The following is a 27,322-nucleotide window of genomic DNA, read 5'->3' as shown; positions in this document are numbered from 1 at the left end:
TTGTTAATTCTGACTTGTTACCTGTATCGATACACAGTTATATTTAGCACACTGAATGGCTTAACCATCCTATTCCTTGGTCTTGACCTCCAGTGTTACGGGCTGTGGGATGAGGACAACCCCAGGGGAGGAGGGGGGGAAACCCCCAAGCAGCACCACCATGAGAGGGAGAAGAGGACCAGCTCCAGGCCAGTGGAGAAGCAGGCTGCGGAGGGCACCAGCTCCCTGCTGGAGTCGGTCCGCACCCGCATCCCCCGACAATTCCACTCCATGTCCACCTCCACCCCGCTGCGCCGCAAGAGCTCCAGCTCTGCCTCCCACCTTTCCCAGCGCACCGTGCCCTTCGCCCACTCCAAAGGAGGTGAGGTCACAAGTCTGTAGAGTAACTCCCTTATTGGGCTTAGATATGTTTGGGGGAAATATCTAGACTTTTAATTATGAACCAACACAATATTATCTGTGAGCCCTATGTCTTCCAAACCTCCTCAAACCTGGTGACTCCACAGACAGTGTGAGCTCACGGCCCGGCCTGCGGAGAGGGCACAGCCTGAGGAGAGGGGACAGCTTGCGCAGAGGGGACAGTGTGCTGAGTGTCCAGCAGAGGAGCAAGAAGGAGATGATCCTGGAGAAACTCAGAGAGCAGCTCATCAAAGCCAAGAGCTTCACTGTCAAAAAGTAGGTGTACTGACTTGAAGGTGCCTTATTACTGTTATTAGGTTACTATTCAGTCACTTTCCAAGATAATAAATATGTTAAATGGTAGCTATACTGTACATTTTTAAGCCTGATTTGATTTTGATGCATACACATTACAAGGTTCATAAAAACGACATTAACCGTTCATAAAGGTATCTAGTTGATCTTGTTTACCTAGTTTACTGTAACAGATGATTGTTTCTTTGCCTCTCTGTAGAACTCTCGACATCTACATCCCCATCCGTGAGTTCTTCTACAACCTGATCCACCCAGAGTACAGTGCAGTGACAGACGTCTATGTGCTCATGTTCCTGGCCGACACAGTGGACTTTATCATCATCGTCTTCGGCTTCTGGGCATTTGGGGTAAGTTTGATATATGATATGTTAGTGCTAAAATTCAGGTAAAAACTGTCATTATCTTTGTGATTCAAACCCAGTGTAATGAATTTCAATTGTCCCTAAACGGACAAGAACACTTTTGAACTTGAAACTTCCAAATTAATACCATAACATTTCCATAACATGTCATAATATAACAGTACTTCCTGTACCCCAACAGAAACACTCTGCAGCGGCTGACATTACTTCCTCCCTGTCAGAGGACCAGGTTCCAGAAGCCTTCCTGGTGATGGTGCTGATCCAGTTTGGCACCATGATCATCGACCGAGCCCTCTACCTCCGCAAGACTGTCATGGGAAAAGTCATCTTTCAGGTCATCCTGGTGTTCGGCATCCACTTCTGGATGTTCTTCATCCTGCCTGGAGTCACAGAGAGGTATGAATGTGGAGAAATAACATGTATTTATTGAGTCATTTTAATAATTTAGTCACAACCAGCTCCTTCATTCTTTTAAATACATATTTTTAAATACTTACTAAATAGTTGCGTCATTAGTAAGTAACGCATAATGTTTTACTTTGAAAATACACGCTAACATTATTTCCATATCAATCACCAGACGGTTCAGTCAGAACACAGTGGCCCAGCTGTGGTACTTCGTCAAGTGCATCTACTTTGGCCTGTCGGCCTATCAGATCCGCTGTGGCTACCCCACCCGCGTCCTGGGCAACTTCCTCACCAAGAGTTACAACTACCTCAATCTTTTCCTCTTCCAAGGGTGAGTGCTATTCAGGCCACTTGTGACCACAATCACCAATTAAGAATACAATAATGAAGAATGAATTTCTGAGGAAAGACATTTACATTTTAGTCATTTAGCAGACACTCTTATCCAGAGCGACTTACAGTAGTGAGTGCATACATTTCATTTCATAAATTTTTTTATTATTATTATTATTTATTTTTTGTACTGGCCCCCCCGTGGGAATCAAACCCACAACCCTGGCGTTGCACACACCATGCTGGCGTTGCAAACACCATGCTCTACCAACTGAGCCACAGGGAAGACTGTGGCTCATCAGCAGTGTTGGGAGTAATGCATTACACAAATAATGCGTTAGGTAAACGGATTGACTAATTAGTAATGGAATGCGTTACTTTTAAAAACTGGGTAATATAAATATAATTACTTTGTCAAGTAACGCTTGCGAATCATATCTCTACTGGGCGTATGTTTCCGTGATCCGATCTCGACTTGTTTCCTCATTTAGTTCTCGAGTTAGCGGAGAAACACTGTTTGTCCATAGAAATGTCCATAGAAATGTAAAGAAGGTCCACATCTTTGCCATTGATCGCTTCTGTAATAGCAAAGTCCATAGAGGGCTTCAACATCTAGTGGCAAGTGTGCCCTCTATACATCTCTATGGCTCTGCGACGTGCGGTCTAACCAGAACTGGCAGCTCGAGAGGTATAGATGTTTGGCTCACAGTATATATGACTAATTATGCAGCCCATATGATAGTGCAGCACTTGTAGACTAGTCCAGGAAAGCATCGCCACAGATGAAAGGAGGAACTAGTGATCAAACCTGAGATAGTAAGTAGCCTGTCTAGGGTAGAGCCCGCGCAGCTTGCCTTGCTCCCTCTGACAGTCAAACGGTGAGATTTAGAGATTTTTTTCATGAAAATAATGCGAAGTAATGTAACGAGTGATTGAACGTGTTACTTTCTATGCAAAGTAATATTTCTAAAGTAACTTTTTCTTAAATGTAACGAGTAATATATAATGTTTTACTTTTCCAAGTATCTAATCCCAACACTGCTCATCAGTGACGGCACGTGCAACCAATGGCTGCCTGGTTGCCTGGCTGCCTGGTTCATTACTATTGCCATAACGTTGGCCTATTGTTGTCCTAACGTTGCCCTATTGTTGCTCTAACGTTGTCCTGGTTCCCAGGTTCCGCCTGGTCCCGTTCCTGACGGAGCTGCGAGCGGTGATGGACTGGGTGTGGACGGACACCACCCTCAGCCTGTCCAGCTGGATCTGTGTAGAGGACATCTATGCCCATATCTTTGTCCTCAAGTGCTGGAGGATGTCAGAGAAGGTGAGGGACCATGGGCCTGCTGTGTTAGTTCTCCTCTAGGACTTCCCTATCCATATCTGAATGATGCTTAGAGTGGAAGAAGATAGTATGTTGTCAAAGAGGCTGTGTAGAAATGAGATACAGCAGGTTTATGCAGGACAATCCTCACACGGGGCACCAATTATGTAGGTTCGCCCAAAAGTTTTAAAACATTTATAGAAACTGTAAAGAAAGTCAATTGTTTATTTCCCCCCCAAAAAATTATATTCCTTTATGTGTGTTGTTTACCAGAGGTACCCCCAGCCTCGCGGGCAGAAGAAGAAGAAGGTGGTGAAGTATGGAATGGGAGGTTTGATCGTCATGCTTCTTATCTGCATTGTTTGGTTCCCGCTGCTTTTCATGTCACTGGTCAAGTCAGTGGCCGGGGTGGTCAACAAACCTCTGGACGTGTCGGTCACCATCACCCTGGGAGGCTTTCAGGTAGCGCCACTCATGTTGACCACAGTCATATATAGAGAGACAGTTCGACCGCCATTTTTCACACTGGGCGAAATGTTAGCATATGTTGGTAGAAACATCAGTCCAAACTCTATGTATAGCTCTGGGATTGAAGGTGTGTAGATGTTTGAATTTTTTTTTACTGACTTTTGTCAGATGTCACATTTATATCTATTTTAATATTATAACGTTGGTATCTCTTCCTTCAGCCCATTTTCACTATGAGTGCCCAGCAAAATCAACTGAAGGACATTAGCAAAGCAGATTTTGCAGACTTCATGAATTCATACAACTACATTCCAGTAAGAAGACCATCCATTTTACAGCTTGCTTTCTAAATCATAATTTTAGGCCATGCAATACAACAAATATTTCAGATATTTCTCAGGATTTCTAAATATCTTGTGATGATATAGGTTTGAAAACTATTACATTCTGTTTTGAATATATTACTGTATATTGAATTAATGTGTATTACTATAACAAAGACCTGTCTTGTCCCACTCACATGGGACTTTGTGCATCTAAGTGTTGTACAGTATGTTTGAGTAGTGTAATATTTCAATAATTCTATCAATGCAGTCAGCGATGCAGTTCCTGGAGGCCTACACGTCAGCGGACGTGGCTGTGGCGGAGCTGGAGGGCAGTTCCAACTCCCTGTGGACCATAAGCCCCCCCAGCAGGAAGAACCTGATGGACGTTCTCAGCAAGGAGGAATACTTCCCTGTCACCATGTCCTGGACCATCCAGAGGTAAGAGTGACACGGCACCAGGGGAAGAAAACAGAGTGAAACAGGGAAGGACAACCTGGAACTGCCCAATAAGATACGTTAATTTTCATTTTCCGTTGCACGCTGCACTCAACCAGGACACAGAGAAACAAACCAATACTCAACTGCACACATGGAAACACACTCACAATCTGATAGAGAACCAAACCTAAACTCACACGCTTATTACAAACTCAAAAGTGTCTTGCACAACTCAACATTCAACATTTCGTACGGAGAGGGTGGGAGACAAGGATGGAGGGAGTCAATATATTTGTTTCTTGTTTCCATTTTGAATGGATAAATTAGTTCCGCTCTATAGTGTGTCTGTGTCGTTAGAGATTTGTGTGAACTTGATAAAATGACATAGTTGTGTAGATACACATAGGTTACATAGTACTTTAAGAGCCGGAAAATATCTGTTGAGATATCTGTCCATTTGCAATGTCTGTGATCCGGAAAATAACACATTTACGAGTTCACAAAGTAATGTGTGTGGGAAAGAATGTGTGGTGTACCATTTGTGACCACAATGTACTGTGTGCAATTGCGATTTTTCTCTCTTCAACAGGAATCTCAGTCTTGGAGCCAAAGCTGAAGTTGCGACAGATAAACATATAACATACCTTGATATGACAACGCGACAAGAGTTAATAGATCTTCTGAATGGGACCAGAAACCAGGCTGTGTAAGTAGACTTCACTAAGGAAAACGGACTACAACTTTTGAGCCTTCATAAACCCTTTATGCCTTTATAAATGCTTCATAAATCATTCATTATTAAATGGCATGCTATATAATGTATATAACCACTTGACAGGGTGAGGTAGGTTACTTTATAAATATAATTCGTTACAGTTACCACTTTTTTTGTTGTCGGTAATGTAACTTTTTTATTACCCAAACTAAGTAACGTAATCTGATTACTTTCAGTTACTTCTGGATTACTTTCCCCTTAAGAGGCATTAGAAGAAGACACAAATGGATCCAGCAAACACATTTGGTGTGTCATCATAATGGTCTCTGATTGGTGGTCATCATTTGGTGTGTCATCATAGTGGTCTCTGATTGGTGGTCATCATTTGGTGTGTCATCATAGTGGTCTCTGATTGGTGGTCATCATTTGGTGTGTCATCATAGTGGTCTCTGATTGGTGGTCATCATTTGGTGTGTCATCATAGTGGTCTCTGATTGGTGGTCATCATTTGGTGTATCATCATAGTGGTCTCTGATTGGTGGTCATCATTTGGTGTGTCATCATAGTGGTCTCTGATTGGTGGTCATCATTTGGTGTGTCATCATAGTGGTCTCTGATTGGTGGTCATCATTTGGTGTGTCATTATAGTGGTCTCTGATTGGTGGTCATCATTTGGTGTGTCATCATAGTGGTCTCTGACTTGTGTTCAGACTCACTTAGGTGGAACAAATTGAAACTTGCGCCTTTTTCAATGCTGAATTTAATGTCATTGAGAAAATAAAAAGGTGTCATAATGTGTTTTTTCACAAACATCCTTTCTGAATTCAAAAGTAATCCAAGATGTAATCATGTAGTTATTCAAAAGTATCTGTAATCTGATTACAATATTTTTGCTAGTAACATAACTGATTACAGGTACAGTTTTTTTTTGTAATCAGATGAAATGTAATTAGTTACCCCCCAACCATGTCAATGGACTATGGGCGGTTTTTTTAGGTCTCTTTCTCCCCTCTCTTCTCCAGGGTGATAGAACAAGTCTTCCCATGCTTCCTCCGAGCTCCCAGTGACTCCAATGCCAAACCTATAGAACAACTCTATAAAGGTAATACCTCTATAAAGGTAATGCCTCTAGAAAGGTAATTTGGAGCAGCAGGTAGCCTAGTGGTTAAGAGCGTTGGGCCAGTAACCGAAAGGTTGCTAGATCAAAACCCCGAGCTGACAAGGTAAAGATCTGTCGTTCTGCCCCTGAACAAGGCAGTTAACCCACTGTTCCTAGGCTGTCATTGTAAATAAGAATTTGTTCTTAACTGACTTGCCTAGTTAAATAAAACAAAAATGCATAAATCCTTGAATAGACTTCATATACAGTGAATAGATTTACATCGTATGTGAAATTAACACTTCTACATTTGTTATTTTGACACTGTTTTTGAACTGAAGCATCCCCCTCTTATTACTGACTGCTGATGTAGCATTAATGATATTATCTCCCTTTCAGACAATGGCTACAAGAACATCCTGCTAGCCCTGGAGAGAACCCACAACAGCAGTGGACAGATCCAGGAGTGGTGGATTGTGGACCAGCCGTCGGCAGGACAGATCCAGATGAGGGGTGCGGCAGTTGGGAAGAAGAGAGAGGCGGGCCTCCAGCTGTACGTGTTCAGTGACAAAGTCAGCCCGCCCAGTCTGGGCTTCCTGGCAGGATATGGGTGAGTGGAGGATATCTGACAGTGTGACTTGGGTTGTTTTCAGTCAGGCACACCTTAGTAAAACGTTAAGCAGCTAAACATGAAAATGAGCATTTCTTATTGTTTAAGGTCAGGCAGTACCACCTCGTTTCAAAATATTGTTTTGTGCCTACTGGACACAATCTTGGTCTTAATTTCTAAAAGGGATCCTGCATTTATAGTGCTTTATTACTTGTTATAAGCATGTATGAGCCTTTATAATGTATAATTACAAGGCTTATAATGTGTTACGTTGCTCACCGACAGGATCATGGGTCTCTATGCCTCGGTGGTGCTCGTCATAGGAAAGTTTGTGCGCGAGTTCTTCAGCGGCATCTCGCACTCCATCATGTTCGAGGAGCTGCCCGTCGTGGACCGCATCTTGAAGCTGTGTACCGACATCTTCCTGGTCAGAGAGACAGGCGAGCTGGAGCTGGAGGAAGACCTGTATGCCAAGCTCATCTTCCTGTACCGATCACCAGAGACTATGATCAAGTGGACCAGGGACCAGAAAACAAAGTGAGAGAGCCACCTAGTAGGCGACAGAGACATGAAGTCTCAGAATGCTAGATTTTTTTAAAAAGCACAATCCCGCAAGAAGTTCCAAGCTAGCTTGTTGCGCTCCCTGTCTTTTGGTGTGACTGTGATAAGAACCATCTCCCTATCGAGCCTACAGTGAAACAATGTGACCTACACATGAAAGGTGACTGCAGAAGCAGTTTTTTGTTTGTACTCTTTTAGTGCATCTCTGAAGATTTGCAGCCATCAGTCAGTGTGTTAGAGATGACACAGACAGACAGACAGACAGACAGACGTCTGGCCTTTTTCCTATTGGGAAACATGAACCATGGGTTGTGCAATATACTGTCCAGATAGCTGGCTGTAAACTTGAACAGACATGTTATCTTGAGCTACACGGAAGAGCAGGGGGCAGCGACAGAGACACTAGCCACTTGTATTCTCCAAGATATTTTCCCTTACAGTAGCCTACTGGAAGCGCTTTGACTTTTCCAGCAAGAAAACAGCGAGAGGTTGTGACATGGAAAACAAGTTAAGATACTTTGTTGTTATGTTGATGTTTCTACAGAGTAATCAATGGAGCTGTCGTTCTCAGGAAATGTATATCATCTCACCAGAACGGGAATACGTTTTGTTTTTTTTACCTGTAGGACACCTAGGAGAAACAATAAAGGGAAAAACAGTGATGTGATGAACACTGAGTATTTCTATCATATTATGGAGTATGTCCATGTTCATGGAACCCCTATGAAGACCTGTGATTTGAGAATAGGAGAGCGTCAATACAGCCATTCTTTTTTAAGCTTGTAACCTGTATTGCTTGAAAACCCCTCTTTCTTGTTTTTTTTTACATTGTTAGTGTTAAGTTCATACGGTCAACCAAAATGCGATCAAGGCCATCAGATCCATGCAATACAAGGTGTAAGTGAATAGATTGTTTTCTTGTCATGAGAAAGAAGATACATAATGTCTCTGCACCTCCATAGTGTGAGGAATCCAGTTTGTGGTGTTATTGTGGTTCAGCGACCTGAACATAAAGCACGTTTGAAAGCTGACGTGCTGCCATTTTATTCCATTCTGACTTGATTCAGTAAAAACACAAGAGGGCATGCCACAAACATCCAGCCTGCATGCTCCACAATACTTGACACACATTTTAAGATGAGTTGTAAACAGGAATCATCATTTCTATCTTTCAGTTGGTTAAAAAGCATAGCCATATGAAAACTGGAAAGGCATTCTGAAATCCTGACGAAACAAAAAAATAAATCACTTTATACCAAATTACCCACTATTATTTTCTCAACATTCATTTGATTCCATATATGAGTGTAGCCTTCACACAGACAATAGCAACTGAAATAGCTGTTAACACTTTATACTATAGAAATTCAGAAATGGATTCATCCACCCCTTTACACATCAATCATTGAGGCACAGCATTTTTAGATTGTAAGTTAAATGTTCAAATCAATATTTTCACACTGCGTATCTTGTTGCATACGGTTGTAGATTTAAAGATAAAAAAACATCACTGATCTATCCACTGAGGCAAATACAACAAAAGCAATCTAATATTTTATATCACTTTAAATGCAGCAAAATAAACAATATTTTACAATCACAGTAAACCCAAAAAGGGACAAATAATATATATTCAAATCATTGAGTAGCATATGATTATTTTCCACACTGATGTTACCATGCTTATGTTATTGTTCTGAGCATAACTCGTTATGCTTGATGGTCCGAGTGCCTGCAGTTGTTGTTTGGATTCTGGAGATGGGAGGGTAAGGCAGAGTTCACAACCCCCTGACATGCTCAGAATGGGAGGACAGGCTGTGGAAGATTCAGACTCTCCTCCTAACAGGAAACAGGAAGTGTTCTGGTCCAGACAGGAAGTCCAGGTTCTGTGGCTAACATAGCCCACCGGCATACTCATCCTCGTCAGCCTCTCCGGCTCCTGCTCCTCCTTCCCCAGCATCGGCAGCTGGCGCCTTCTTCTTCTTACCACCCCCTGGAACCCTCAGGCTGACGGACAACTTGGCATACTGCAAGAACATTGGCACTTTGTTCAGGTTAAGGCAAGTTAGTGGTCTCTACAGTATATGTTTCTCAGAAGAGTGTATTCCAAATCTCTCCTTGAGTACCCCCCTCAGCCAGTTCCATGTTTTTGCTGATTCAACTAACTAACGAATCAAGTGTGTGTGTCTCTTTCAGAAATAGATCAGGAGAGGTTTGGGAAACATATTTCTCGAGTATTACGATAATTGAAAAGATAAATCATACAAAACAACAAGGGTCTAGATGGGTGACGCAGGTAAAAAAGCAGTTGGACTGCTATTGTGTCTATTAATAAACTACTTCTCTGACTTTGTATTACTCAGCCTAGCCTGGAAATGCATCTATGGGGTGGCTAGGAGAGAGGTTTCATATGGAAAGGACAGCTCCTGATCCCATACCTTTTAAAGTCCTTAGACGTGATCAAAGAAGACAGTAAAGAGGGGTGTATTCATTAATCGGATTCTGCTGCAACACGTTTTGCAATGGAAACCGTTTAGTCCAAAGGAAAATGTTTTGCAACAAAAACAAGTGTTTCTATTTGACAAATTCATGAAGGTCCCACTCCCTCCCTGTTTCATTGCATTTTCGTCCTAGAGTAAACGGTTTTTGTTGCAAAACATTTTGTAACAGACAATGTTTTTCAACGGAATCCACCTAATAAATACACCCCTGAACACCAATTTTAAAAGTAGACACTCAAACATGCTTTGAAAGAAACGTTGGTTACATAGTAGGCAACACACTCACATCATTGTCCATATACTTGAATAAGGGCGAGTTACAGACACGGTGCACTTGGTCCTCATCCTGCTCGTCGTAGCCCTGCAAGAGTTGCTCCAAGGCAATACAGTCCTCGCTCCCACTGAAGCCTGGCAGACTAGGAGTAATGGTTAGTCAAACATAACAGTCATAACAATTACTTTCCTATTTATCTTTAATTATAAACTGGGTGGTTCGAGCCCTGAATGCTAATTGGCTGACAGCCATGGTATATCAGACCGTATAACATGGCTATGACAAAACATGTATTTTTACTGCTCTAATTACGTTGGTAACCAGTTTATAATAGCAATAAGACACCTCAGGGGTTTGTGGTATATGACCAATATACCACGGCTAAGAGCTGTATCCTGGCACTCCACCTTTCGTCATTCGTAAGAACAGCCCTTGGCTGTGGTATATTGGCCTTATTGCTTAATTAGAAATTATAGCTCCCGAGTGTCGCAGCGGCCTAAGGCACTGCATCTCAGTGCAAGAAGCGTCACTACAGTCCCTGGTTCGAATCCAGGCTGTATCACATCCGGCGCACAATTGGCCTAGCGTTGTCCGGGGTAGGCCGTCATTGTAAATAAGAATTTGTTCTTAACTGACTTGCCTAGATAAATAAAAGGTTAAAAGAAATAAAATGTAAAAATTACAAAAAAATGTGAAGTCAGTACCTGTAACTCTCTCGAACACATTTATCTGCTGCTACGAAGTCATTTCTGTGAAGGTGGACTAGCACTTGGGCACTGGTTTTCTGGAGATAAACAAACACACAGGCAACAATTTGGTTTCAACACACAGTCAATTTTCTTTATCAGGTTAAATAAGTAAAACGCACCTTAAAACACGTTGGGTAATTCTCTATTTCTTTATACATGTTCTTCTCCTTCTGAATCGACACTGCTGCTTCATCAAGCCTGACGGACAAAAACACAGTTAGCGGGTAGGGAATGAGTAGGACAGGTAGAAAAATCTGTTAAGCAAGTGAGAATTTACTTGTGTTGTCTGACGAGCAGTCTTGATGATTTCCCCAGCATCTCTACAGCTTGACGTAGACGGTCCTCGTTCTGCAGAAATATGCATTCACCATATCAATACTGTTTCAATTGATTTGATCACATTGCATTACCGTTACAACATTATGTATTCAATATCAAATAGGACTGTGTTAATATTGCCATGCAATAAGTGCCATGCAATAAGTGAGATCCCTACAAATGTGACCCTGAACCGAGGTAGTGGCATGGAAGCAACACAATGATTTCTGGTCTTCCGTAGTATCAAATATTGAACTCATATAGCTGTACCTCAAACACTGATGCAGCTTTCTGGTACAGATCCACTGCTTTTGCTAGATCCTGTGATTCGATTAGCCTACAAAAAAAAGAAAAGCATCAAAACATGCATCAGCATCATCAATACATTTAGTGACATGCCAATTATGACAGGGAATTAATTTCTAGAGCCCATCTATGATGATCAATATTGGCTACATACTTTCCAGCTCTGTCGAGGGCCAAGGCTGCAGTGTCTGGTGTGCCGTTCTCTACATACATCATGCTTGCTCTCTCAATGTACTGGATAGCCTCTGGTATCCTCTGCATGTCCTGGAGAGAAACACATGTCTGTCAATGATTAGCTTCAGTAACTAGTTAATAGTAAAACTAAAACAGTAGTCATGTGTCAAATGTCTGACTAACAACAATGGCTTTAATCCTGAAGTGGGCAACAAAGAGTTAAAACTATGGCATAAAAAGAACAGCAAATTTGATCCGACGTCTGATAATGTACGAGTGTAGATACTGTTTATCACATGAACACGAACCTTAAGCATCATACCAGCTGCTTCAAGTGCTCTGCAACAGAAATATCTCCTTAGCAACATCCAATACAGACCAAAGTAGACCAACCAGTGTCTATTGTACATCATCTGGATTCTATGAATAGCATTACATGAGAGATCTTTCATACTCACTTGGCAGCATGGAATAGTCTGAACATTTAGTTAAGTTAAAGAAAACATTGATGTTTATATGAGATTTGTAGTCAATGTTGTTCAAATGTACCATATAAAATCCCTACATTAACTGTCAAACAACCCTGTGAAAGTAGTCTCCCTAGGCAGACGGGTTGCCACCCACATTAACAATGCCCTAGGTCTGCGATTTCCAAGACTACTGTAGAAAGCATTCATGGTCATTAATATTGTGTGATAAGCCTAGCCCACTATAGGAAGTGAGCATTGAAAGGATACGTTTTGTTGTTGGTATGGGCTTCTGCCTCTTGCAGGTATGCCTCCTTCGCTTCTTCAAGCATCTTGGCATTTTTAAAGGCAACAGCTGGAAGATGGAGGAGGGAATGCTTCATTATGCATAAATAATTAAGAAATAAGGCCCGAGGGGTGTGGTATATGGCCAATATACCACGGCTAAGGGCTGTTCTTAAGTTCGACACAACGCAGAGTGCCTAGACACAGCCCTTAGCCGTGGTATATTAGCCAGGGGCGCAACTTTCTCTGGGGACGAGGGGAACATGTCCCCCACACATTCTGAAATTGCATTTTTGTCCCCCCCAGTTTAACATTGGAATGTGATACAAAACAAGGCAACGGTGTGCTTTAGGACCATGTGGACACCTCCGAGTGGTCAGGTAGGCTATTTGGAGTGTTTATCTAAAATCAAAGTTGCACCCCTAATATTAGCCATGTATCACAAACCCCTGAGGTGCCTTATTGCTATTATAAACTGGTTGCCAACTTAATTAGAGCTGTAAAAATAAATGTCTTGTCATACGTGTAGTATACCTCTGATATACCATGTCTGTCAGCCAATCAGCATTCAGTGCTCAAACCACCCAGTTTATAATAAATAGCTATGTCATTGGACAACCTGAGCAACATTAAGTGCAATCTAGCATCATAATACTGACAGTGTGTTATTGCCCAACTCTGTAGTTTTTATATTTTTTTATACAAACTTTATTTTATGTGATGTCGGAGCTCCAGTCCGCACACACTAGTCACCGCACAACTCTGTTGATGTGAAGTACATCGTGGAGTTTAGTTTTACTTGGCTAGTGCTCACCAGTCGTTGTAGTAGGGGACATGTTTTCAGGTGTATTGAATAATGTAATAAATAGCCTATAATACAATACCTGCTTTTGAGTACTCTGATGCAGCACTGTCATAGTCAGGCTTCCATTTCATGAAACTAGTCCTTAAACTGTGGGGGGGGAAATGCATTATATTCAGTGAAAATATAACACCAGGGTTGTCTCATATGGATTTACCATAGAGTTTAATACAGGTATGGACGTCCTATTATTTATGCAGTGATACTGTCAGGAATAACTGCAGCGCAGGAAGACGCTAACGTTAGCCAGCCAGCTCAACTGGCTTCCAATCCTGTATAGTGGCTAGCTAGCTAAATATCATATGCTTAATTAACTAGAAATACAATGTCATTCCTATTTGTGTTGTAAATAGGTATATTTACAATATAGACTAGTTAATACTGTGGAGCTGGCTAACGTTACCTACTGAAATAAAATGCTCAAAAGCAATACAGCTAAATTGGCTAGCTAACGTCAGCTAGCTAGCAAGATTTCCTTACTATTTTTCAGCCTTGGCAATGTGGTCGTGCGCCTCGTTGATTTTCGCAGCCATCTGGTCCGAACTAGCTAACAATGTAATTCAAAGATGAGTATTAAACATACTACTGACTAAAATATAGTGAGATGTTGCTGTAGCTAGCTCTGGGTGATAGCGTTACTGGTTTCGGGAGACTTTTTCGTCATCGGGGTTTGACTACGGAATCCCGTGAGTTTCATTTTCTCTATCTAATGATACATTGCGATAAAGTGTTGCAGCTACTGCTTACAAAAGGGGCAACAATGTAACTGGTAGGTTATTTTCATTGAATGCCCTAAAGTAAACCAAAGTAACCTAGTCTTCGTTCATCACTATTCGCAATGCATTATGAAATATCCAGTTATTCATTCATAGTCTAGCCTACAATTTGCAATTTAATTACTCAATATTGTAAACGATGACTTTTATATAGCCTACATAATTAATAATGTTATTGGTCATTACATTTATTTTATAAAGCCCTTTTAACATCAGCAGTTGCAAAGTTCTTAACAGATACCAAGCTCAAAGCAAGCAATGCATAGGCAGAAACACACTGGCCGGGTAGAAAGAAACCTAGAAAGGAACAAGGCTCAGAGTGATGCACAGTCCTCTTCTGGCTATTATTATCAGTGAATGTGATCAGTGAATTGATCAAAAGTATCTATCAAAATGGTTGCTACTATTTGCTAAGTAACAATCTAATAAATATGTACAGTGGAATATAGCTAAACAAATCAGATCAACACACAACAACAACAGCAAGTAGAAATGGCATATTATATGATGCCAGCAGACATAGTTGTCTTGGCTCGGGTTCACCTGAGCTGCGGGGCTGCTGTGCCTGCAGCCTGAAATGGTAACTGTATCTTTAAGGCGCTTGCCTACCACTGTCTGCTTTGTTTAGCCAGAGGGGAGAGTCACGCCATCAGAACAGAAGAACATGCTTTAATTCTGAAAAGTATAGGTAAACAAAGGAGCAAGAATCCTCTGGAGCAAGAATCGACTATTTGGGCAAGGTAAGTTTATTTACTACTTCTATGGTTCCTTGGTGTGGGTTCTTTACCAAGACAAAAAAAAGTCCATCCTTCTTTCTTCCTAGTTAGTTCATGTTGAGAAAAGGTGTTTATAGTTTTGGGTTGAGTATTTGCCCCTCCAAAACACGAGGCTCGTCCATAAACGCAGCCTGAAAAGTGTCAGACTTTTCATACAATGTATCCAAAGTGTTTGATTTTAGGATAAAATGTAACATTCCTTCCTTATGTAACCCTGAAGTCTTAGTGTTGCACTACTGGAATGATAAACATGCTATTATTGAATTAGACTACCGTGAAAGGTATACAACGTTTGAACATGGATTTGAAACGTATTCAGATGTTTTAATGAAAGTGCGCAGCAAACTTTATTAGAATTGAGTTGCCAGCAAGTGGGAAACCAATGTATTTTTGCATTGCACTGGGTTTGATGACTTGGTTTGTGTAGAAAAGGAATGATGCTCCTTTGAAGCAACCGGGCAATTTACCATAACAATTGAATCAAAGGGATGGTTCCTTGACACGACTTTCCCTGTATTTTATTAGTATGTTTGTGCCCGGATGACGTCTTGTGTTATCTTATTGAATAAGGGGTACATTCTAAGTTATTGTCTGTCTCTGTTTTGTCGGTTCAGGTTACCGTTGTTTCGTGCGTGTCGGAATGAAGTCTACTCAAATCTTACTATCCACTGCACTTATTTTCCTTCTCTCGGGACTTTCCATGACCACAGCCTGCAACAAGGCTCTCTGTGCCAGTGATGTCAGTAAATGTCTCATTCAGGTAAGAAGGCTAAACTCTTAGCATAACGTTTTTGGAAAGGCATTAGGTTCACTTTTTTGTTCTCACTAATAAAATGTTTCTAAGTCACGTTGAGATAACTCTATGGAATTTCTATAAGGGATCGTTGTCTTTTCATAGTATAGTTCGACTGCCATACAATATTTTGCCAACATTTTACTCCTTGGTGTTAATCTAAAATTTGATTAACTTCCCACTATGCATTTCCTCTGTATGTCTGAAGTCATTTTACATGAACCTGAATTCTCTGCTGTGATCACAGTATTCTCTTTGTGCTGGAAAGGCGCATTAAACCATGACAGTTGCTGTTATCCCTCAACTAACAAAAAAAAAAGAAAACTTGCCGAGTTGGCAGGGCTACAATGAAGTGAAGGTTTTCAATTTACAGCTGCACAGTGTCCTCAAAGGATTTAGCCTAGTCTGTCTTGGCTGTACATGAGATAGCCAATGGAGATACAGTACCAGTCAAAAGTTTGAACACACCTACTCATTCAAGGGTTTTTCATTTTGACTATTTTCTACATTGTAGAATAACAGTGGAGACATCAAAACTATGACATACAGTGAGGGGAAAAAAGTATTTGATCCCCTGCTGATTTTGTACATTTGCCCACTGACAAAGAAATGATCAGTCTATAATTTTAATGGTAGGTTTATTTGAACAGTGAGAGACGGAATAACAACCAAAAAAATCCAGAAAAACGCATGTCAAAAATGTTATAAATTGATTTGCATTTTAATGAGGGAAATAAGTATTTGACCCCCTCTCAATCAGAAAGATTTCTGGCTCCCAGGTGTCTTTAACACAGGTAACGAGCTGAGATTAGGAGCACACTCTTAAAGGGAGTGCTCCTAATCTGTTTGTTAACTGTATAAAATACACCTGTCCACAGAAGCAATCAATCAATCAGATTCCAAACTCTCCACCATGGCCAAGACCAAAGAGCTCTCCAAGGATGTCAGGGACAAGATTGTAGACCTACACAAGGCTGGAATGGGCTACAAGACCATCGCCAAGCAGCTTGGTGAGAAGGTGCGATTATTCGCAAATGGAAGAAACACAAAAGAACTGTCAATCTCCCTCGGCCTGGGGCTCCATGCAAGATCTCACCTCATGGAGTTGCAATGATCATGAGAACGGTGAGGAATCAGCCCAGAACTACACGGGGGGATCTTGTCAATGATCTCAAGGCAGCTGGGACCATAATCACCAAGAAAACAATTGGTAACACACTACGCCGTGAAGGACTGAAATCCTGCAGCGCCCGCAAGGTCCCCCTGCTCAAGAAAGCACATATACATGCCCATCTGAAGTTTGCCAATGAACATCTGAATGATTCAGAGGACAACTAGGTGAAAGTGTTGTGGTCAGATGAGACCAAAATGGAGCTCTTTGGCATAAACTCAACTCGCCGTGTTTGGAGGAGGAGGAATGCTGCCAATGACCCCAAGAACACCATCCCCACCGTCAAACATGGAGGTGGAAACATTATGCTTTGGGCGTGTTTTTCTGCTAAGGGGACAGGACATCTTCACCGCAACAAAGGGACGATGGACGGGACCATGTACCGTCTAATCTTGGGTGAGAACCTCCTTCCCTCAGCCAGGGCATTGAAAATGGGTCGTGGATGGGTATTCCAGCATGACAATGACCCAAAACACACGGCCAAGGCAACAAAGGAGTGGCTCAAGAAGAAGCACATTAAGGTCCTACAATGGCCTAGCCAGTCTCCAGACCTTAATCCCATAGAAAATCTGTGGAGGGAGCTGAAGGTTCGAGTTGCCAAACGTCAGCCTCCGAAACCTTAATGACTTGAAGAAGATCTGCAAAGAGGAGTGGGACAAAATCCCTCCTGAGATGTGTGCAAAGCAGGTGGCCAACTACAAGAAACGTCTGACCTCTGTGATTGCCAACAAGGGTTTTGCCACCAAGTACTAATTCATGTTTTTCAGAGGGGTCAAATACTTATTTCCCTCATTAAAATGCAAATCATTTTATAACATTTTTGACATGCGTTTTTTTTCTGGATTTTTTTGTTGTTATTCTGTCTCTCACTGTTCAAATAAACCTACCATTAAAATTATAGACTGATCATTTCTTTGTCAGTGGGCAAACGTACAAAATCAGCAGGGGATCAAATACTTTTTTCCCTCACTGTAACACATGTAGTAACCAAAAAAGCATTAAACAAATCAAAATATGTTATATTTGAGATTCTTCAAAGTAGCCACCCTTTGCCTTGATGATAGCTTTGCTTTCTCTCAACCAGCTTCATGAGGTAGTCACATGGAATGCTTTTCCAACAGTCTTGAAGGAGTTCCCACATATGCTGAGTACTTGTTGGCTGCTTTTCCTTCACTCTGCTGTCCAACTCATCCCAAACCATCTCAATTGGGATGAGGTCTGGTAATTGTGGAGGCCAGTTCATCTGATGCAGCTCTCCATCACTCTTCTTCTAAGTCAAATAGCCCTTACACAGTCTGGAGGTGTTTTGGGTCATTGTCCTGTTGAAAAACAAATGAAAGTCCCACTAAGTGCAACCAGATGGGATGGCGTATCGCTGCAGAATGCTGTGGTTGCCATGGTTAAGTTGGTTAAGTGTGCCTTGAATTCTAAATAAATCACTGACAGTGTCACCAGCAAGCACCATCACACCTTCATGGTGGGAACTTCACATGCGGAGATCATCTGTTCATTTACTCTTCGTCTCACAAAGACACGGCGGTCGGAACCAAAAATCTCAAATTTGGACTCATCAGACCAAAGCACAGATGTCCACCGGTCTAATGTCCATTGCTTGTGTTTCTTGGCCCAAGCAAGTCTCTTCTTATTATTGGTGTCTTTAGTAGTGGTTTCTTTGCAGCAATTCGACCATGAAGGCCTGATTCACGCAGTCTCCTCTGAACAGTTAATGTTGAGATGTGTCTGTTACTTGAACTCTGTGAGGTGCAATCTGAGGTGCAGTTAACTGCCGATTTCCAGGGCTGGTAACTCTAATGAACGTATCCTCTGCAGCAGAGGTAACTCTGGGTCTTTCTTTCCTGTGACAGTCCTCATGAGAGCCAATTTCATCATAGAGCTTGATGATTTTTGCGACTGCACTTGAAGAAATGTTCAAAGTTCTTGAAATGTTCCGCATTAACTGACCTTCTTTGCTTATTTGAGCTGCCATAATATGGACTTGGTCTTTTACCAAATAGGGCTGTCTTCTGTATACCACCCCTACCTTGTCACAACACAACTGATTGGCTCAAATGCATTAAGAAGGAATGAAATTCCACAAATTAATAAGGCACACCTGTTAATTGAAATGCATTCCAGGTGATTACCTCATGAAGCTGGTTGAGAGAATGCCAAGAGTGTGCAAAGAGTGTGCAAATCTGTCATCAAGGCAAAGGGTGGCTACTTTGAAGAATCTCAAATATATTTGAGATTCTTCAACACTGTTTTGGTTACTACATGATTCCATATGTGTTATTTCATAGTTTTGTCTTCACTATTATTCTACAATGTAGAAAATAGTAAAAATAAAGAAAAGGCCTTGAATGAGTAGGTGTGTCCAAACTTTTGACTGGTACTGTATATATGTGTACCTTCCCTGGGCATTGGTCTTTGCCTGGCTACCCAAACTTCTTGCGCCAGCCGAACGCTACGCCACAGACTTTAGTTTCTTCTCCACAATGAGTCTGGTGTACCTCCCCGACGATTTCTAGAACGCAAACACATTCTAACCATTCCAATTGGTCCCAGAAACCGATGGGTTGAGCCAGAACACACGTGGGTAAAGCAGCGTTTTTATTGGCTTTGATACTCTGATTTAGAAATGATCCAATTACTGATGACTTTGTTTTGTACAACACCCCTCATTTTGACATTGCCATCATTGCTCAGTTTGAAGTATGTAATGAACGTAGAGCAGCGGAAGAATTCAGTTTGAGTCGTCAGGCAAGGTGCTGCCACAACCACACTTGACTGTGGGCTCAGTTAGCGCCATCCCTTTGCACATCTGGAATTTGACCTCTGTTCTCTCTTTCAACCGCTATGCACTGGAGGAGTCGCAGAACAGGCAACTTGAGGTCGGCCCACTCACTCCGGTGGAAACCTCAAGCATACGCAGTAAAACAAACACACACACAGTCACAGCTCGCACACACACACATCATCTCCCTAGTGATTTCTAAATAGGGACAGGATATTATATGGTTTATTTTCTTGGCGTTGTATCAACTATGACGTGCTCGATACACACCAAGATAAATAAACCCTCTTATGTTGTTTTTGCTCTCCTCATGTTACGACTGAAGCCTGACTGAGGCTACTGCATTGTCTGAGTGTTAACACACATGTGCACAACATGATAGAAGGATTATACCAGATTGTTGCAGAATTTCTCTCCTATCAGTCCTGACACGTACATAAAATGTGTCCATGTAGTGGTTTCCATTTTGTGTGTGTGTGTCGTGATGTACAGGAGCTGTGTCAGTGCCGGCCCTCGGATGGGAACTGCTCCTGCTGTAAAGAGTGTATGCTCTGTCTTGGCACACTGTGGGAGGAGTGCTGCGACTGTGTGGGTAGGTGCCATGGACTAGGTGCAGTTGTGAGCATATTGGAAAGGACAAACAAGAACCGGTGTCAGAATGGATGAGGTTAATGAGGTGTCAGAATGGATGAGGTTAATGAGGTGTCAGAATGGATGAGGTTAATGAGGTGTCAGAATGGATGAGGTTAATGAGGTGTCAGAATGGATGAGGTTAATGAGGTGTCAGAATGGATGAGGTTAATGAGGTGTCAGAATGGATGAGGTTAATGAGGTGTCAGAATGGATGAGGTTAATGAGGATGGGTATTTGATTTCTGCATCATATTGAGCTCCTTCAAATCCTTACCATGTCTATGTCCTTTATTCAGTGATTGTTGAAGATATTGCGTCCATCAGATTTTACAGTGAATGTTGAGTATCAAATCACATATTATTAGTCACATGCGCCGAATACAACGTGTAGACCTTACAGTGAAATGCTTACTTACAAACCCTTAACCAACAATGCAGTTTTAAGAAAGTAGAGTTAAGAAAATATTGACTAAATAAACTAAAGTATAAATAAATATAAAAAGTAACACAATAAAATAACAATAATGAGGATATACAGGGGGTACCGAGTCAGTGTGCGGGGGTACAGGTTAGTCAAGGTCATTTGAACAAGAGAAGAATAGTGGTTTACTGATTATCAGTAATTTATTAAAATATTTTATTTATTTATCAATATTTACTAACTTGCTTCCTGTCTCCCCTCACAGGGATGTGTAACCCTAGGAACTACAGTGACACTCCAGCTACCTCCAAAAGCACAGTGGAGGAACTCTACCGACCCATCCCCTCACTGTTCCGCGCCCTCACCGAGGGTGAAGCGCCCATCAACATGATGGTGGTATCCTTCCCCGTGGCCGAGGAACTATCTTACCACGAGAACCTGGTGTCTTTTCTGGAGACCATGGAGGACCAGCACCAAAATGTCTCCCTGCCTGGGAACAGTATCCATGCCAGCTACGATAACACCCAAAGTACTGAAGGTAGGGAGGGGTGAGGGGGTTGAATTATGGGGATGTTAATAGCTGCTGTGTACTTATTTCATAATAAGAGAATAAAACATAGCCACATCATACAGTCTTGTGCCTGTTATCAAAGTATTAAACTCAGTTCAACAGCAAAACAGACTCTGAAGATTCCACATTGCAATATACTATTTTATTTATACACTTCCGTTCAAAAGTTTGGGGTCACTTAGATATGTCCTTGTTTTTGAAAGAAAAGCACGTTTTTTTTGTCCATTTAAAATAACATCAAATTGATCAGAAATACACTGTAGACATTGTTAATGTTGTAAATGATTATTGTAGCTGGAAACGGCTGCTTTTTAATGGAATATTTACATAGGCGTACAGATGCCCATTATCAGCAACCATCACTACTGTGTTCCAATGGCACGTTGTGTTAGCTAATCCAAGTTTATAATTTTAAAAGGCTAATTGATCATTAGAAAACCCTTTTTCAATTATGTTAGCACAGCTGAAAACTGTTGTCCTGATTAATGAAGCAATTAAACTGGCCTTCTTTAGACTAGTTGAGTATCTGGAGCATCAGCATTTGTGGGTTCGATTACAGGCTCAAAATGGCCAGAAACAAAGACCTTTCTTCTGAAACTCGTCAGTCTATTCTTGTTCTGAGAAAGGCTATTCCATGCGATAAATTGCCAAGAAACTGAAGATCTTGTACAAAGTTGTGTATTACTCCCTTCACAGAACAGCACAAACTGTCTCTAACCAAAATAGAAAGAGGAGTGGGAGGCCCCGTTGCACAACTGAGCAAGAGGACAAGTACATTTAGTGTCTAGTTTGAGAAACAGATGCCTCACAAGTCCTCAACTGGCAGCTTCATTAAATAGGTCCCGTGTGGCTCAGTTGGTAGAGCATGGTGTTTGCAACGCCAGGGTTGTGGGTTCGATTCCCACGTGGGACCAGTACGGAAAAAGAAAAAAGGGAAAAAAATGGATGAAATGTATGCATTCACTACTGTAAGTCGCTCTGGATAAGAGCGTCTGCTAAATGACTAAAATGTAAGATTTAGTACCCGCAAAACACCAGTCTCAACATAAACAGTGAAGAGGCGACTCCGGGATGCTGGCCTTCTAGGCAGAGTTGCAAAGAAAAGGCCATATCTCAGACTGGCCAATAAAAATAAAAGATTAAGATGGGCAAAATAACACAAGACACTGGACAGACGAACTCTGCCTAGAAGGCCAGCATCCCGGAGTCACCTCTTCACTGTTGACGTTGAGACTGGTGTTTTGTGGGTACTATTTAATGAAGCTGCCAGTTGAGGACTTGTGAGGTGGTTATGTAATGTATGCATGCATGCAGACAGGCACAGTAGCAGTCAAACGTTTGGATACACCTACTCATTGCAGGGTTTGTCTTTATTTTGACTATTTTCTACATTGTAGAATAATAGTGAAGACTAAAACTATGGAATCATGTAGTAACCAAAAAATGTTTAACAAATCAAAGTATATTTTAGATTCATCAAAGTAGCCACCCTTTGCCTTGATGACAGCTTTGCACACTCTTGGCATTCTCTCAACCAGCTTCATGAGGTAATCGCCTGGAATGCATTTCAATTAACTGGTGTGCCTTGTTAATTTGTGGAATTTCTTTCCTTCTTAATGCATTTGAGCCAATCAGTTGTGCTGTGACAAGGTAGGGTGGTATACAGAAGATGGCCCTATTTGGTAAAAGACCAAGTTCATATTATGGCAAGAACAGCTCAAATAAGCAAAGAGAAACGACCATCATTACTTTAAGACATGAAGGTCAGTCAATGCGGAATATTTCAAGGACTTTGAACATTTCTTCAAGTGCAGTTGCAAAAACCATCAAGCACTATGATGAAACTGGCTCTCATGAGGACCGCCACAGGAATGGAAGATGCAGAGTTACCTCTGCTGCAGAAGATAAGTTCATTAGAGTTACCAGCCTCAGAAATTGCAGCCCAAATACATGGTTCACACAGTTCAAGTAACAGACACATCTCAGCATCAACTGTTCAGAGGAGACTGTGGTGGAGAGCTGCATTAAATGAACTGGCCTCCACAATCACCCGACCTCAACCCAATTGAGATAGGACCGCAGAGTGAAGAAAAAGCCTATGTGGGAACTCCTTCAAGACTGTTGGAAAAGCATTCCTCATGGAGCTGGTTGAGAGAATGCCAAGAGTGTGCAAAGCTGTCAAGGCAAAGAGTGGCTACTTTTAAACAAATCAAAATATATTTTAAAAAAATGTAACACTTTTTTTGGTTACTACATGATTCCATATGTGTTATTTCCTGGTTTTGATGTCTTCAATATTATTCTACAATGTAGAAAATAGTAAAAATAAAAACCCTTGAATAGGTGTGTCCAAACTTTTGACTGGTACTGTTTGTGTGTGTGTGTGTGTGTATATATATATATATATATATATATATATATAGTAAATCCCATAACAAATCAGGACAGCCCAATTGGCTTTAGGGGTATAAACCTGGGCAGATTGGGCAACCCATAAGTGCTAAATATATGGACTTTGATCCAACACACTATTTTAGGGAACCCCCAGGAGTTCCCTAACTCATCCCCCTGGCAGGGACCATATTGTTTTAGGAGGGGAGGGCTAAGCTATAATGAACTCATGGCTAAGGCTGCTTTGAACTGAGCTCTGTGGCTCGACCCCTCCATAAAAGCTTATGAGATCTCAGGGCCTTGGCTTTCGTTTGATGGTTTTAGCAGGCCGCTATTTGAAAATCAAGCAGCCCTGTAAATTATTGAGTAGATTGCTGCTGGCCTAGTGAACTTTCATGTGCATCCGCTCCAGTTGTCCTCTCCTTAGCCTCTGGTCCTAGTGATTCTAATTGACTAGGAATCTGGGGGGGGTGAGAGAGTGAGCGAGCTCCTTACGTATCCGCTCTCTGAACCCGTGACCCAGATCTGTTTTCCCTTTGGGAAAACACACTCATTAATCAGGCTTCCAGCGGTGGGGGATGCCCTCGCCTTATGAGGTAGGATGGGTGTGGGGCGGCAGAGATGAACACATGGGCTTAAATCAAGCCGTACACATGCAGCCCTTTAGGATGGATGATGCATGTCTATCAAGAGGTTATGCTCTACTAGGCTTTAGCTCAGCTGGCTAACACATACTTGTGGCACAATAGTTCAAACTATGGAAGGTCACATGGTGGAGGTGGACTTTTATATTGTGATTTTTTTTTTAAACATTTAAATAAACACTGGGATTGATATATGTAGAGGTGGACTAACAGGACTTTGCTTCTTTGTGCTTTAGAGTACCTTCATAAAGGTAAAGTGAAGACTACAATATATCGCTTAAGCATGTTATTGCTAATTTTTGGCTGTTGTATTCAAAGGCTTATTTCTCCACGTTTTTTTCCCCCTCCCCTCCACAGATAACATGTGCACTGTGGTGTACTTTGATGACTGCGTGTCCATCCGCCAGTGCAAGCAGTACTGCGAGTCCATGGGCGGCTCCAAGTACCGCTGGTTCCACAACGCCTGCTGTGAATGCATCGGCCCAGAGTGCCTCGACTACGGCAGCAAAACCGTCAAGTGCATGAACTGCCTGTTCTAATGAAAGCCAATGGGACTAGCCATGTTAGGATACTGTGCTCAAAATGCCACAAGGGGGCACTGTCTGCAATATGCAGATTAGCTGATGAGGTTGACTGAGGAAGATGACTTGTGCCTCAGCCTTTTGTAAAATGTTTCCATATTGTGATGTAAAATATTAGCCCTTACAAATTATTTTTCACTCTTGAATTTGTTTTTATATCTTATATAGGTTCTCTAGCAGAGAATAAATATATATTGATTGTTTTATATTCTCATATAGTTAATGCTGAAAGTCACTATGACAAGTTTTTTTTATATATATATATATATATATAGCCGCGTAAAGACAAGCAATCAATGTTATCAAATCTGTAGTGAAATGGCATTTTATTTTTGTTGTAATGGACAATCATAGTAAATACTGTTTGTATAATTGTTATCATTGTTAGCTATATAACATACACTACATGGCCAAAAGTATGGACACCTGCTCGTCAAACATCTCATTCCAAAATCATGGGCATTAATATGGAGATGGTCCCCCCCTTTGCTGCTATAACAGCCTCCACTCTCCTGGGAAAGGTTTCCACTAGATGTTGGAACATTGCTGCGGGGACTTGTTTCCATTCAGCCACAAGAACATTAGTGAGGTTGGCACTGATGTTGGGCGATTAGGCCTGGCTCGCAGTCGGCGTTCCAATTCATCCCAAAGGTGTTCGATGGGGTTGAGGTCAGGGCTCTGTGCAGGCCAGTAAAGTTCTTCCACAACGATCTTGACAAACTATTTCTGTATGGACCTTTCTTTGTGCATGGGGGCATTGTCGTGCTGAAACAGGAAAGGGCCTTCCCCAAACTGTTGCCACAAAGTTGGAAGCAAAGAATCGTCTCCAATTTCATTGAATGGTGTAGCGTTAAGATTATCCTTCACTGGAACTAAGGGGCCTGAACCATGATAAACAGCCCCAGACCATTATTCCTCCTCCACCAAACTTTACAGTTGGCACGATGCAGGTAGTGTTCTTATGGCATCCGTCAAACCCAGATTAGTCCGTCAGACTGACAGATGGTGAAGTGTGATTCATCACTCCAGAGAACATGTTTCCATTGCTCCAGAGTCCAATGGCTGCGAGCTTTACACCACTCCAGCCGACGCTTGTAATTGTGCATGGTGATCTTAGGCTTGTGTGCGGCTGCTCGGCCATGGAAACCCATTTCATGAAGCTCCCGACGAACAGTTATTGTGCTGGCGTTGCTTCCAGAGGCAGTAGAATTCAGTAGTGGGTGTTGCAACCGAGGACAGACGATTTTTACTCACTTCAGCACTCAGCGGTCCCGTTCTGTGAGCTTGTGTGGCCTACCACTTCACAGCTGAGCCGTTGTTGCTCCTATACATTTCCACTTCATAATAACAGCACTTACAGTTGACTGGGGCAGCTTTAGCAGGGCAGAAATTTGACGAACTGACTTGTTGGAAAGGTAGCATCCTATGACGGTGCCACGTTGAGTCACTGAGCACTTCAGTAAGGCCATTCTACTGCCAACATTTGTCTATGGAGATTACATGGCTGTGTGCTCGATTTTATACACCTGTCAGCAACGGGTGTGGCTGAAATAGTTGAATCCACTAATTTCAAGGGTTGTCCACATACTTCTGGCCATTTAGTGTATGTAATTTTAAACGACGGCCATATTCAATCAAAACTGATGGCTAGCCTTTCACAGACAACAGGTTTGATTTTATAGGCACAGTTAAGATGATTTGTTTCATACTGTAAACATGTTTCATTCTATCATTCTAGAACAAGTATGTTGTGCGACTGTATACCACACTGTTACTATACACACTCCGGAACGGAACAGTTGATTGGTCTAAAGGTAGTCTGGTGAGATCTGTTTCAGACCAGGAGTGTGTTCCACTCTGAGGTGTGTACTGTAAGTCGTGTCACAGAGGAATCCAGTTGTTATTGCACGAGCCCTCTGTGTTTATTCCCCGTTCTTCACATCTTTAGCTATGCTTATTAAAGGTCTGCAACATTTGGTTTCATTTAGGGCCACAGAGGCTGGCAGAGAGCAGCAAAAACGTTACTGCAACGTCTTTCCGCATCTTTATTGGTCTGGTAGAGGTTGTATGTGCTTCATTCAATCTGTTTGTGTCCTTGCTTTCTTGTGCTGGTTCACTGTCGTGCATTGCTTATCTCCTTGATCTGTCAAGTATTTATAGGGTTGTCGTGTAGCCAGTGGGTCTCGTAAAACAGAAAATGTTGGTTATTTGGCACAGAAATGGAGCAATGTGGTTTATGGAAGCAGTAAGGTACTAAAGACAAACGCTTTAATTTCTAAGCCAATGCAGCTGTTAACTATTCACAAATAACCGCTTATGAAAATGAGGTGGGAAAAGTAAAGTAGATACATTGTTCATGCAAAAGCAATAATATCATTTGAATTGTGACAGGAACATGTGTAAAACACTTCATTCCAAACTGCAAACAGTAAAATAAGTGTAAAATGTAATAAATTAAACATTTCTCATTTTTACACTAAA

General features: G+C 41.7%; 3 protein-coding genes across 6 annotated transcripts in view; 2 read left to right on the top strand and 1 right to left on the bottom strand.

Annotated features, from left to right (window-relative positions):
• The window catches only part of LOC106579641 (piezo-type mechanosensitive ion channel component 2), a 258,629-nt gene extending 250,243 nt beyond the window's left edge, over positions 1-8,386 (top strand). For both annotated transcript variants that reach the window (XM_045702749.1, XM_045702748.1), the window contains exons 40-52: positions 94-361; positions 507-675; positions 914-1,061; positions 1,258-1,472; positions 1,657-1,815; positions 2,994-3,141; positions 3,412-3,600; positions 3,828-3,920; positions 4,201-4,370; positions 4,960-5,076; positions 6,108-6,187; positions 6,584-6,794; positions 7,080-8,386. In XM_045702749.1, coding sequence (XP_045558705.1) covers positions 94-361; positions 507-675; positions 914-1,061; positions 1,258-1,472; positions 1,657-1,815; positions 2,994-3,141; positions 3,412-3,600; positions 3,828-3,920; positions 4,201-4,370; positions 4,960-5,076; positions 6,108-6,187; positions 6,584-6,794; positions 7,080-7,335 — 2,223 coding nt within the window. In that variant the 3' untranslated portion in view covers positions 7,336-8,386. The remainder of the gene's footprint in view (positions 1-93; positions 362-506; positions 676-913; positions 1,062-1,257; positions 1,473-1,656; positions 1,816-2,993; positions 3,142-3,411; positions 3,601-3,827; positions 3,921-4,200; positions 4,371-4,959; positions 5,077-6,107; positions 6,188-6,583; positions 6,795-7,079) is intronic.
• On the bottom strand, positions 8,384-14,012 carry LOC106579642 (gamma-soluble NSF attachment protein). Of its 2 annotated transcripts, XM_014159747.2 has the most exons (12): positions 13,772-14,012; positions 13,314-13,381; positions 12,415-12,499; positions 12,136-12,153; positions 11,986-12,016; positions 11,658-11,767; positions 11,468-11,534; positions 11,157-11,227; positions 10,999-11,077; positions 10,835-10,914; positions 10,143-10,272; positions 8,384-9,382 (listed from the first exon to the last, which is right to left on the bottom strand). In XM_014159747.2, the coding sequence occupies exons 1-12, from the start codon at positions 13,822-13,824 to the stop codon at positions 9,248-9,250; spliced, it is 927 nt and encodes a 308-aa protein (XP_014015222.1). In that variant the 5' UTR covers positions 13,825-14,012; the 3' UTR covers positions 8,384-9,247. The 2 variants fall into 2 exon arrangements, with proteins under 2 accessions (XP_014015222.1, XP_014015223.1); XM_014159748.2 differs by lacking the exon at positions 13,314-13,381 and having other exon boundaries at positions 13,772-13,979.
• Positions 14,013-14,655: 643 nt separating this feature from the next.
• LOC106579643 (twisted gastrulation protein homolog 1-A) lies at positions 14,656-27,322 on the top strand. 2 transcript variants are annotated; one of them, XM_014159750.2, is made up of 6 exons: positions 14,656-14,807; positions 15,458-15,603; positions 19,675-19,738; positions 20,094-20,193; positions 20,920-21,192; positions 24,618-27,322. In XM_014159750.2, the coding sequence occupies exons 2-6, from the start codon at positions 15,581-15,583 to the stop codon at positions 24,797-24,799; spliced, it is 642 nt and encodes a 213-aa protein (XP_014015225.1). In that variant the 5' UTR covers positions 14,656-14,807; positions 15,458-15,580; the 3' UTR covers positions 24,800-27,322. The 2 variants fall into 2 exon arrangements, with proteins under 2 accessions (XP_014015225.1, XP_014015224.1); XM_014159749.2 differs by lacking the exon at positions 19,675-19,738.

Source organism: Salmo salar, chromosome ssa19 (genome assembly GCF_905237065.1).
Source record: "Salmo salar chromosome ssa19, Ssal_v3.1, whole genome shotgun sequence".
Taxonomy (NCBI): domain Eukaryota; kingdom Metazoa; phylum Chordata; class Actinopteri; order Salmoniformes; family Salmonidae; genus Salmo; species Salmo salar.
The sequence above is the reverse complement of the archived record's forward strand: the minus strand, read 5'-3'. Positions and strand labels throughout refer to the sequence as shown.